The sequence below is a fragment of the Chelmon rostratus genome, chromosome 18, assembly GCF_017976325.1.
Source record: "Chelmon rostratus isolate fCheRos1 chromosome 18, fCheRos1.pri, whole genome shotgun sequence".
Taxonomy (NCBI): domain Eukaryota; kingdom Metazoa; phylum Chordata; class Actinopteri; order Chaetodontiformes; family Chaetodontidae; genus Chelmon; species Chelmon rostratus.
The window spans coordinates 11,289,414-11,302,326 of NC_055675.1; the positions used below are offsets into that span (position 1 = coordinate 11,289,414).

The following is a 12,913-nucleotide window of genomic DNA, read 5'->3' on the forward strand; positions in this document are numbered from 1 at the left end:
AAATGGAGGTGCAGACGGCGAAGAAAAGCAAATTAAGTGAGATGAGTGGAGAGTCTGAGTCTGATGTTACCCTGGCGTAGTTTCTTGCTGACAAAACGATATTTTGACTGCGGAACTTCTTGAAGAACTCGGCATCATATTTCTGCTCGGCTGCATGAGGACCGCCGAGTATCTCCTGGAGAACGTGAAGCAAAGAGAGAAAGGAGAGAGCGAGAGAGGGAAAACACAAAAAATGAGGAAGAAGTGTGCAAGTGTGGTTCATAAAAAGAATTTATAAAGCCGAATTGGCGTGAGTGGATAAAAAGTCAAACTAAAGGTAAAGGTAAAAGAGCGAGTGGAAGATGTGACTGCAAATGAATGCGCTAAGACAAGATAAGTCCACACAGGTGCAATTTAACTTCCTCGCATACAGCTGTCTTGTCCCTTTAGCTGGAACCATCTGAGGCAGGTATGAGAGTGTGTAAGTGTGTGCACACGCATACGTCAGGAGGGAACATTTGTTGCCCTGGCCTTTGGCTTGGAGTGATTTATGTGTGCCTGTGCGTATAAAACCTCCATAGCATCCTCTGCGCAAGGGTGTGTGCGCCTTTGTGAAGATGTGTGTGTGCGTCTGATGAATGGCCTTTGAATGGGCCGTATGCAGACAGAGCCGGCCCAAGTCGGGATGATAAAAACCCTAATATCATATTCATAGACAGCCAGAGAAAATGGATTGGGGCAAAAGGAATCTGACGAGCGCTGCAGTTACCATGACAATGTCCGAATAAAGAGAGAGACGTCATTCTGTCTGAGTTGAATATCTAGCAGGTTAAAATCTCATCTCTCCTCTCCTGCTTGGGCAAAAGTATGGCCCTGCTCGTCTGTGATTCATCGCGGATGAGAAGGGCGTGCATGTTAACATAACTCATCATAAATCTCAAACCCAGAGTGCTGAGTAGTTGCAAGTGTCACAAGTTCCGCTTTAAGCATGTATCCATCTATGCTGCACTGATGCCTATACACCGCGAGCCTATAAACCCATAGTTTCCTGCCATTCTTTTATTTACGCACTTCAAATGCCTCTCACGTAAACATCTACAACTTTTCAACATTCCTAAAGAGATTAGTGGGTTAAAAGAGAGAACATCAATGGAGCATGTGAGAAAAGCCTCTGTGCTTTGGAGGGATTGGATATGAAACGAGAAAGCTCTAGATTGCCAATGGGGGAAACAACCAAGCGAAAAGGATGTTTACCAAAAACACTGAATTAGCTCGTGTCTTCTGCAAACATGTAAATGAAGATATACTATGGTCCTTTAGTGACCCTAAAATAAGTGTACATTTAATAGTAGTTAATTGTACTTCAAACATTGCGAGGTCTCACAGAGGAAAGCTAAAATCTCGTGAGCTCAATTTTCATAATGAGACATTAGTCTGGAAAATATCAATTGAGACTCCAGTGAGCCCGCTGGCTCCAAGCTGGACATCAACACACTGTCAGGAGTACTTTCTTTAATTATGACAAACAAGCACTGCTTTTTTTTCTGGTTTTCATCTTAAGGCAATCAATCGGATACAAAGGGAACTTTTTGACTTTGTAATAAGCAGCATATTGGGTTCATACCACTGTGTTTACACAAGGGGCGTTTCAATGGCTTCCATCTCACACAAAACGGGCGGAATAGATGTATGCAAACAGCCCTGATTCCAAAAAACCATGGAACACAAAAATGAGAACAGAATGCAATAATTTCCAAATGAACTGTGTTTATAGACAACAGTTGTACACAGTGTCCCTGAGCTCATGTAGTAACATCATTTATACAATCATTAGTTCACAAAGTGGTGAACCTCGCTCCATCCTCACTTGTGAACGACTGAGCCTTTCCAGGATGCTCCTTTCATACCCAATCATGATACTGTCACCTGTTACCAATCAACCTGTTTACCTGTGGAATGATCCAAACAGGTGCTTTTGGAGCGTTCCACAACTTTCTCAGTCTTTTGTTGCTCCTGTCCCAACTTGTTTGAAAAGTGTGGCTGCACAAATTCAGAATAAGCAGATATTTATAAAATATATAAATATATAAAATATCAGAGGACTGAAGCTTCTGCTGACAGTCTGCAGTTTGAAATATCAGTGAAACCCTCACAAACGTTGACATGTCTTGTCAATTGGATGGTTCAGATTTATTAGAAATCTAGAGCTGAAATTAGTAGTAGATTAATTGAATAGTCAATCAACAGACAATTAATCCCTTGAGGCCTGAATTTATTTAGAATTATATTAAAAAATTAATTCTTTGTGTTTTTGCTTTCAAATTGATCCTAAATTAAGAGGAGTTTGTTAATTTTTCTGTAGCACATACAATAGATACAAATTTAGGTAAGATGCAAATTAGCGACAACAGGCTTAACGGCAATAAAAATACTTAATTCCTCCTTGGAGATTAATAAAGTATCTATCTATCTATCTATATATCTATCTATCTATCAAAAAGGCACAAAATTGTTTACAACTTTTTACAATATATCACCAACTAGATTAGGGTTCAAACAAACAGTATATGTCCACTTTTGTCGATGCTTAAATGCAGGAAAAACATCTTTTTTGTGTATTCAAAATTCATTTATTTCATCAAAACAGCCACAAAATTGGCTTACAACCATTACATTGTAACAACAACACAGCGGATGTTGTTTTCACTTTGACCGGTCCGACGAGAAACCAGTGCTTGAAAAAGGTTCCTAGGTGTGTGTTGAATATGCACAAACCGGCATTCCTATCGAAATTGGCCGTTAAGGGGTTAAAGCAAGAATTCTATTCGAGTATGTATTTAAACAAAAAAGGTGAATATTTTTGTAGTCTTCTATGATAGTAGACTGCACATGTTTGAGTTTTGTCAGTCAGACGAAACAATACATCTGAGTATGTTACCTTGGACTCTAAAACTGTGATCATAAATTTCATAGAAAAAATGATCTCTTGAAATCAGAAGATTAATCCATAATAAAAAAAATAATTATCTGCAGCCCTTATTAAATATCTTGAACTGTGGCAGCTTTATGACTGCAGGTTATGTAATAACTATGTAACAACTCTGGGCCTGATCCAGAGTACCAGAAAAATGGGTGGATGTGCTTACCTCGTACGTTGCCAGTCGGTCCAGGTAGGAGAGCAGTTTGAGTCGGCTTCGACACAGCTCCTTCTGCTCCAGAGTCAGCCTAAGCACACAAACACAAATGAACAGCATGACTGCACAAGCACTCCAACACAACATCACAATTAACAGTCAAAACCGCACCTTGAAAACTCAAGTTCTAACATCTGAATAATTTTTTGTTTTAAACACAGTCAAATCAAACTTCAGGCTTAGTCTATACGCTGCACTATCACACACTCTAGCTTTAAATTAACTGTAAATTGACCCTATGTAGTGCTGTATATCCGCAGGGACCTATATAGCAATGCTTGGGGCTGTTGACTACAATACCACATAGTGCCCTCCAGACCTAATCATTTTCTAAGGGCCACAAATCAACTCCTTATGACCACAAGAACCCTCCAGTTGTTATGTATGGGATGCTAGCTGTCAATGAGGTGACTGATTGCCCGGTGAGAATCAAATCCATTTTCAATGTCATTTAATCACCACCATAAATAAATTGGATGACTACCAAACACCAAGGCCCTAGGCTTTATAGAATCTACCTACAATTCAATCACTCGAGGTATGCCCAAGGGAAAAGAACGACAAGGCTGAAAACCACTGCGAGTGGTCGGTTATGCCCCCTCAGATCGCACCCGCTCGCCGTAAAATCAAACATTTTTCACCACATACTCACACCCCCAAGTTTAATCCACAAGGAAACAACCTGACCAGGCGGAGCAGTGCCCAAAGCTCCTTAAAAAAGTTAGCCTGGATCAACCGCAGTGTGACCACAGGGGAGGTGACCCCTCCACTGCCGCCTTAATCCCTAATCCCTCATTACAGAGTGTGCTATCAGGCCTTATCAGGGTTCCTCTACACAGAATAACAGAGATTAATACTGGCTCAACACACTCTCTGACACATCAAAGGGTGGCGGCTTAGCACTCGTACCAGTGGTAATTATTGCTCTGTTCTGCCTCTTCAGAGAAAAGTGAGGAAAGTAGAGGTGGAGGAAGGAGAGGGGAGAGAAGGAGAGGAGATGAGAAGAGATGCTAGGAAGCTATTTCACCCGTCTGTTTTCCTCTGGAGGTTCTTCATGATGGCTCAATCATAAAGTCTAATACAAACAAAAAGGCCTCGGAGGAAGGAAACACGGGCTGGGTGTCTCTCTTTCTGAATTTGGTTGACTAAACTTCCCATGAAACTCTTCATTTTGCAAGGTGCTTTATTAAATTAAGTGTAAAATCTGAAAAAGTGCATTTTTATCCACAAAACTCACATGATGGATCCTAATGACTTTGATGATGACTTTACCTCTAGTGCCCATTTCTGGTTTTTACTGAAAAGTCTTGACATTTATAGATTATGGATCAATGAGATGATTGAGTCAAATTTGGTGCATTCATGACCCCCTCAGGCTGACCTGTAATAACTTTGGTGATCCCTTAACTTTTCATCTAGCGCGACGATGACATCAAAATGTCAATTTCTGTGACCAATCAGCTGTGAAACTAAAGACGTTCCCATCAGCCTCAGCTGTGCATTGTGTTTGGTGCTAATTCGCTAATCTTACCGTGCTAACAGACAAGACTAAGATCGTGAACACGGTGCACATCGCACCTGCTTAACACCAGCATGTTAGCATTGCCATTATGAGCATGTTAGCATACTAAGGTTAGCATCTAGCTCAAAGCACCACTGTGCACTAGCAATGCCCCACAGAGCTGATCCTTGTGATTTCAATTTAATTTTTAGACATGCCGACAGAAAATAAATTACCAGCTAGGAATTTAACATGAGACAATGTTTAAAATTCTTAAACCTTTTTCCTGAATGCAATTCAGAGACCAACACCAGCGTGGTGGGATTCTGGAAGTGGCTACCAACAGGTTAAAAGTCGGTGAATGTTCAATTCAGGTCCACATCTCTTGCTCCTAAATTGCAAATCCTACTGCTGAATTCCACTCAAGCACAGCATAAAAAGTGCGCACTACACTGTTACACATACAAATGGGCAACCTGTCCGTACGCCAAAAGGGCAGCAGAGTGCCTGCGCCTTTGTAAACGTTTACATTAGTTCCTGGATTGCCCTTACAACAGTGACTCAAGGGGAAACCGTAGTTAAGGAAGGGCCAGAATGAACAAAAGCACTGCGGCACATCTGAATGGAGATTGAGGGCTGTAAGGTTTGCAATTTACTGTTCACATCTTCAGCTGTGCTGTAGAATGTGAACACATCATTGCACATGCTGTTTAATGTAAAGAAACTGGACTCTGATTGCATCAAGGTGTGTGTGTGTGTGTGTGTGTGTGTGTGTGTCTTGTATTTTGAAGCTACCACAGCTGCTGGTTATTATCAGATGGCATCTCTCCTCTCCTCCATCTCTGTACAGACACCTTGAATATGACTGTATGGACAGAGATAGAACTGCATAAACAGGCTAACAAAGCAACACGCACACACACACACACGCACACACACACGCACACACACACAAAAAGTCAAACACACACACGCACATACACAGAAATGCAGTGTGCGATAAAAGCGATTATCACACAGTGTGAGTGACAAAATTGGACTGCATAAACAGACAAAAACACTTCAGCTCATGCCTTCACGTGCATCACAGTAAAAGCATAAACAGCCGCACGCACACGTGCACACACGCGCTCGCGCACGCACATAGAACCAATGCTGGAGCAAATGAGACTTCTGATTGAGGTCTGAGTCTGATCAGATAAGAACACCTTGCAGCAGACTGCACTCATCTTCACACTTTTTTCCCCCATCTCTCTCTGTCTCTCATTCACACACACACACATGCGCGCGCACACACACACACACACACACAAAACAACTGCAGCACTGTCCGTCTTGTTGTTGTGTGCAGAGAGTGAGAGCAGCAGTTCTAATGGCCCTCAGCGGATTCCGAATATATTTTATTATGCATACACAGACTGATGAGGAGGAGGCTAATAGATAAAGCTGTCTGCGTGCAGCCAAAACAACAGTTTTAAAGCATGCAAGACAAACAACAGTGCACTAGTGCATGACACTTAAGAATATAAACCAATAACCAAGTCCTGAGGAAGTCTGTACTTTGTGTGATATTATATTTTAGGATAACTGAATTCAAGTGCAACACATTGCCTGTAGGAGTAAAGCTGATAGCAACAAGAGAAATGTACTAGAAAAAAACGGGAGAGGCTGAAGACATACATTAACATCCATCATTTTATTGGACCGTTTAAACAAAGCCTGTGTTTGCTGAGAGGGAAATGAACATCTTTCAGCATCTTACATAACATGGCAGAAATCGATTGAGTGGGTTTGACTCTGATTATTGAAAATGTGATTCTCTCCTGGACAAGAACCATGAATAGAGATCTTTAAGAGTGCTGTCCAGAAGTCATACTCAGGAATAATCACACTTGATTTCGTTGTACTGACTGGTGATGGAAAGCAAATCCTGACCGACTGTGTCTCTCAAGCACAGGCACGTATACATATACACATACATACATACATACAAACAAACAGAGACAACTTCAAAACATGCGGAGGGACGAAAGATGCGGCCAGCGTCACAGTCAGTAGTTAAATACAGTCCTTATCTACACACAGGAGCATCACACACACACAAATGGCACACAAGCAGACATACAGAGAGCAGCTGTGATCGATACCGAGCCATTTCTGTAATGGCGGTGTAGTTAAAAAGAAATTAAGAGAATTATTATCTGTCTCAAGCCTCGGCCGCAGGCCTTGAGGCAGCACGGTTGGATCCATTAGCAAGGGGCTTCACTGCACCCGAACGCGTGCACACACATATATACAGTATATATACACATTCTGGGGACATATGTAGAGGCTGTCTGGCAGACACGCCGACTCGGAGATGGAGAAGGGAGAAAAATAGGCATATTTAAAGACGGCAATTCACTGACGATTTAATGTGATGGGGTTTTCTTAATAGTTCGTAAGAAAATCGATTTTTTTGCCCCCTCTTTAGTTTTTTTTTCTTATCCTACATCTTTTTTTTATCTACCATGGACTACAGGTCCGCAATAAAGCTAAAGAGTTTTATTACACAATGAATTAAACAGAAAGAAAATCAAACAGGCAAAGAGACAAAAAAAGAAGCTTAACAGGGAACTGAGGGGGAGATTTTACAGGCGCTCAATACCACACTGTCTCTGATCTTCCTCATTCAAATGCAGACTGGAGGGTCACTGGTTAAACGTCTGAGGTGAGAAGAACAACAGAGACGGCGCAATCTACCAACTGAAGCTTGAAATACCTGTGCACACAATGCCTGCTGCATAAACACTGCATGGATATGCACGTTTACGTGTGCATAATTCATTTCAGTACACCAGTATTTCCTTTATCATCTTAACAGATGTATGTAGTCTGTGTATGAACTCACATTAAGCTTGAGTGTTTCATGGGTAGGTGTATTGCCGTGCATGTGTGTGTGTATGAAAGGTGATTAGTGATCACTAAAGGGTTTTTCATTAGTCTTTCCCTGGGCACTCGACAACAAAGGCATAAATTACCTCCAGCAGATTACCCACTAATCTCCACCAATGCTCTCTCCCTCGTCCTCATTAATATCCCTGCCTTTATGATCCCCTCTCCAGTGTGCGACCTAATCAAACAATCAGTGTGACATTTGGCAGCCTCCTCTCCCATTTCCTCACAGTGTCCTTGTATACACCTGAAATACTGTCACCACAATCTCTCTTTTTCTGAATTTTCAACAAATCCGAGTGCAGTCGCTTTGCCCATCATTGCAGTTGACACCGTGAATAATAATGGCTCCATTTAAGCTCTCTGAACAGCAGGAAACAACCTGCCGACAAGACGGCTCACACGGGTCAGCGTCTGGTTTTACCACCCACCTAACAACTGCTAATGACTGATTCTGCTGATGCAGTCTTGAAAGTTTAGTGAAAATTATACAAACAGCTTGCGACAATTTAGCAACAAGACTTTGAGTCTGTAGCCATGCCAAGCAAGTTGCTCTGTGAGGCTCTCCATTAGGTCAGCAGTGTTCTGAGTTCCCTGGTCAGTTTGCAAACACTGGCCACAATGGCATTGCTTACATGTTGATGTTCAGCAGGTATAATGTTTATCATGTAAATCAGCGTAGTTACATTTCACTGGTATATTTTATTGTTTATTGATTAGTATATTTTTATTGTCTTAGTATATTGTCATTTCTGGTCTATTTTATTGCATTTATGAATATTTTTACTGCATGTTGGTTTATTTTATTCTAGTATCTTAATTTTATTTTATAATCTTTTTTATCTTTCTTATTATCTTGTTACTAACATGGGGGTTGCAATGCAAATGTCATTGACATGTCATGCTCAATGACAATAAAGGAATCTTGAATCTTCCGTGTTAGTGTGCTAATATTTGCTAGGGGGAATAATGTTCTAGGTATTGGGTCACAAACTAGGGTGTTAAGAAAACAGAAACTTTGACCTGATAAAAAAACTGTACAAAATCTGGCGCCAACCCACCTCTTAGATGTTGATTTATTTCACTGAATAAGTAAAATATTTGTCCTGCTGGTGGCGCTAGAGCAAGAGTCAGAGGATCACCAGAGGCATTAAATTTATCCACAAGGGACTGTAAATACCTGTAACAGATTTCATGGCATCCAGTAGTTGTCAAGATATTTCACTCTGAACCACATACAGCATGTACACAGGAAAAGAAAAAGTCAGGGCATCGCAAAAGCTAGCAGGCTGCATTCTTTGGGAACCATGAATGTGTGTACAAAATTTCATGGTGATCCGTCCAATAGCTGCTGACACTTTTCAGTATGGAACAAAGTGATGGACGGCCAACCGACTAGCAGAGTCACTGCCATTCCTAAAGTCATGCCACTGGCATGCCTAAAAAGCAGCGGCATACTGTAAAGGGATTATATGTGTGAAATAAGGGCTTTGGTAACTTGCACATTTCAGCAGATGCTTGCCAACCAAGCTCGGGTCCCCCAGCTGAAGGATGGTCTCTGTGACCACCAGACAGCCTAGGTGATTTTGTTCAAATAAATGCTCTAGTCTCCGTACATTCAGGAAATTGGCAGCATTTCTGCCTGCCGTGACTTTCTGTCTTCATCTGCTGTCTGACTGAATAACTGAGCTGACTAACCAACAGACTGCCTGTCTGTGTACCTGCTGAAGTCTGCCTGTCTGTGTACCTGCTGAAGTCGACCTTGGCCAACAGCTCTCGTCTCTTCCTGCTCTCCCTCTCCTTCTTCATCTCCAGCTCCACATCGTCTGACAGGATGTCTTCATAGGGCAGGTCATCGAGGTCGACGTCGCCTGGCATGATAAACCTGGAGCATAGCGAGGAAAAAACACATGCTGTAGCTTAAAAGTAAACGCAGAATGAGCCTCAGGCTAATGGAGACGCTAACAAAAATCAATTGTCATTTACAGAATACGTGTGTTCATGTGTTTGTGCATGCCCTACCTCCCCCCATCTTCCCTGTTTCCTATGGCTAAGAGGGCCTCGAGGTCGGTTCCCTTCAGGCCGTACTGCAGCAGCTCCTTGGCCGCATCGACGTTCTCTGGGACGCGCTCCACACACTCGTGCAGCACCCATGAGCGCTTGCAGATCTTGCTCTGGGTGGGATGTAGGAAGGAGAGGGAATGAGTTCAGAAGAAATGATGGGATAAAATGAGATACAGAATTAGGAGGGAAGGGTGTGAAAATTTGCTACAAATTGGTAAAAATGATGCGTGAAATAGAGTAAGGGGGTTGTGCTACACTTAAGCGTGTGCTGTAACCCTGCTCGCCCACACATATATACTGTATTTTTCTTACCAGTCATCTAATATACTGTGATAAACACCAAACCTGATACAATTCTTCATCTCTCTCTCTCTTCCTAACCGTCCCTTCTCCTTTCCTCATTTCCTCACATCTATCGCTCTTATTTCTTATCTCTTACCAGATAATCTTGTATCGAGGCGATGCTGACAGTACTCTTCCTCCACTGTCTCTGGTAGACAAGGTCGGAATCCAGATTATATGCATGGGCAAGGGACAGGGCTTCACCATATTCCTCATTGTCAATCTGTGGGATGAACAAGCAAGCACACAATGAACACGCTGAGGACATGATCAATATGCTGTATCTGTGCGTGTTTTCTTCACATTGTGAAGACAAGTGCATAGAATCAGAAAAGGTGAGCAGGTTGACATTTATTTCTCAGTGATTGAGACAAGTGTTTGTGAAATGACAGGAACAAACCATTTGATGAGAGGTCACAACTCTAATTAAGAAACATGTTTAATTTTCTGATGTAAAATTAGGTTGAGTACCAAAAAAATAACAGAACTGCAGAACACTTTAATTTGTTTCATATTCTATGAGGTACGTTTCATGATTTTTAATAACAAATTAGTGTTCCAAGGGTATATTACTGATTCAATCTTCATGCACTGGGTCTCGATACAGAATTAAATGAATAGAATGCACTAAACAAATTCAAACCATGTGGTATTTAAAGCAAATATCTGGGGAAAAAAAGGGAAAAAAAAACAGGAGAAAAGTTCACGGCCTAATTTTCCATCACACTGAAGGACACAGAAGCCAAGGCTTTGAATAAACCTGTGTGCAAGCCGTGGCACTTCCGAAATCCTGAGTATGCGCTCTGAATACCCAAAGACTGAATAGGAACAGCTCTCACATGCAGATTCCAATCTGTGAAGCAATGTGCAATGTGACACAGTCTGGACTGGGCCTGCTACAGTGGGATAAGGAGAGTGGCTGAAGGGGAATGAAATATTTGGGGATATCTGAGGAAAATCAAATTGACAGAAGGAGAAAACCCAATGGGAGAATCCGTAGCTGGATACTGGGACTTAATATCACACACAGCGTTAGTACTACCTCACTAAAAAAATAAAAATCCTAGTGTAGTGTACAGCGATGCTAGCAGCCGTGCATGATCGAAATGACAATTCTAGCTTAAATGCTCACCTTTAGCACCATCAGTAGCATGTTAGCATGCTAATTGCTACAGCATGTCGTGGCTTTTAGTTATGCCACTAGTTTTGCAGGCGTTTGGGCAAAAACCAAAAGGGGTGGACAAAGTTTTTGACCTAATAGAGGACAAGTCAGGAGGGAAGGGATACAGTATGTACGCCTGCATTTCGTGCTGCTTAACACACAGGTGTATTTAGGACAGCAAGTTCAACCTCAATGTTCGGATTCTGATGTTAATACTGAGCTCAAATCACTGCTGTGCCCACGTACAGTCTCACATAGCCGCTAGCATTGCTGTAGACTCTTGCTACCATGCATTTCTGGTTGGTGGTAGTAGTAGCTGTTGTTATCACTAGTGTTATTCTTAAATTGCCCTGGCTTGGATGTCAGCACATAATGATGCTAAAAGAGGTTTTGTGTCATATCAGCGTCTCATGAAATAATTTGATCGAACGGCATGACACCTCAGTCTATGCAGACCCACTCGGTGTGTGTGAAAGTACATGCGTGCCAGCACGCTGACTGACACTGCGTATCCATCTCTTTCTGTGTGTAGGAGTACAAAGCAACACATTAGCCAGACTGAGGTTCCTCGAGGGCAATAAGAACCCCACACAGTTAAACCTCACGTAGGAGGACATCAAAAACTGCTTCCTTCTCTCTCTGGATTCAGCTAATAAAACTGTTAGCAGCCCTGCCAGTGTGCTTCTCGCACAGGCTGGGTTATGCTACCGAACGCATCATCAAACTTCTGAACACACGAAGAGGCTGACTTGAGGAAATAACCCTGAATCACTTGATCTGGTCTGCTCACAGTCGAACGGACTACAAACCTCACATGAAGCAAATCCCTGAAGAGAGATCAGGTCATTCTGATTTCTGTGTGAGTGTGTGTAGTGTAGAAATGTCAAACTGTACAAACATGCAATATAGTGCGAATATGCATGCAAGCATATGCACCTGCATGCATTCGCACAAAGACAATACAGACAGCCTATTGTGTTGACTCACACGCCTACATGTGGTACATGTGAACAGAAAAAAAATACAATTTCAACAGGAGAGCAGCAGCAGCAGCTGGGGGAGTGCCGCGGGTACCAAGTGTTACAAAGAGATAATAATGATATATTACTTTGTAACTCTCCACTGTTAGGATTGATGGTGATGACTAATGTCATCTAATGATGATGACAATGATGAAGAAGGAAGTCGATGATGGGTCATAAAAATGACTGATGAACCATGCTCAAACTTGGGACCGCTGAGAGCCGACACTGCGCTTTATGACAGAACATGTTGTTGTCTTTGCTGCAATTTGTAGCGAGTCGCAACAGCAGCCATATTTCTAATGCAGCAATTAGCATTTCAGAGAAACCCCTGGGACTGAGAAATAGCCTTAAAGCAGGCTGAACATCTTGCTTGGTTTTCATTTCTCCTCAACAGCACTCTGGAGCTGAGCCAACAAAACAATAGCACTTCACTGAGCTGGCACAGGATTTATTTAGTCAGAAACCACTTTTGCAGATCAGCCTGTTATAATTCAGTCAGTGACCAAACGGATTCATATGACATCCCTCAGTTGCTGCTAAATTAAGTGGCAAAAGGAAATTAAGACTTTCATGGTAAATGTGATATCCACCATTGAAGAAAACTGACAACTGCTCTTAAAAATGATTACTGGCATTACAGTGAGGCACTGACTCATGTATCCGTTTGAGTATGATAAAGGCCTCACAAAAGGGGTGGTATAATTAGGACTGG

General features: G+C 42.0%; 1 protein-coding gene across 1 annotated transcript in view; it reads right to left on the reverse strand.

The window, feature by feature from the left end:
- The window catches only part of nbas (NBAS subunit of NRZ tethering complex), a 146,375-nt gene that overhangs the window by 111,704 nt on the left and 21,758 nt on the right, over positions 1 to 12,913 (reverse strand). Inside the window, exons 16-20 of the mRNA XM_041958947.1 lie at positions 10,112 to 10,237; positions 9,631 to 9,782; positions 9,356 to 9,493; positions 3,126 to 3,204; positions 71 to 175 (exon numbers count right to left, since the gene is read on the reverse strand). Of these exons, the coding sequence (XP_041814881.1) occupies positions 71 to 175; positions 3,126 to 3,204; positions 9,356 to 9,493; positions 9,631 to 9,782; positions 10,112 to 10,237 (600 nt within the window). The remainder of the gene's footprint in view (positions 1 to 70; positions 176 to 3,125; positions 3,205 to 9,355; positions 9,494 to 9,630; positions 9,783 to 10,111; positions 10,238 to 12,913) is intronic.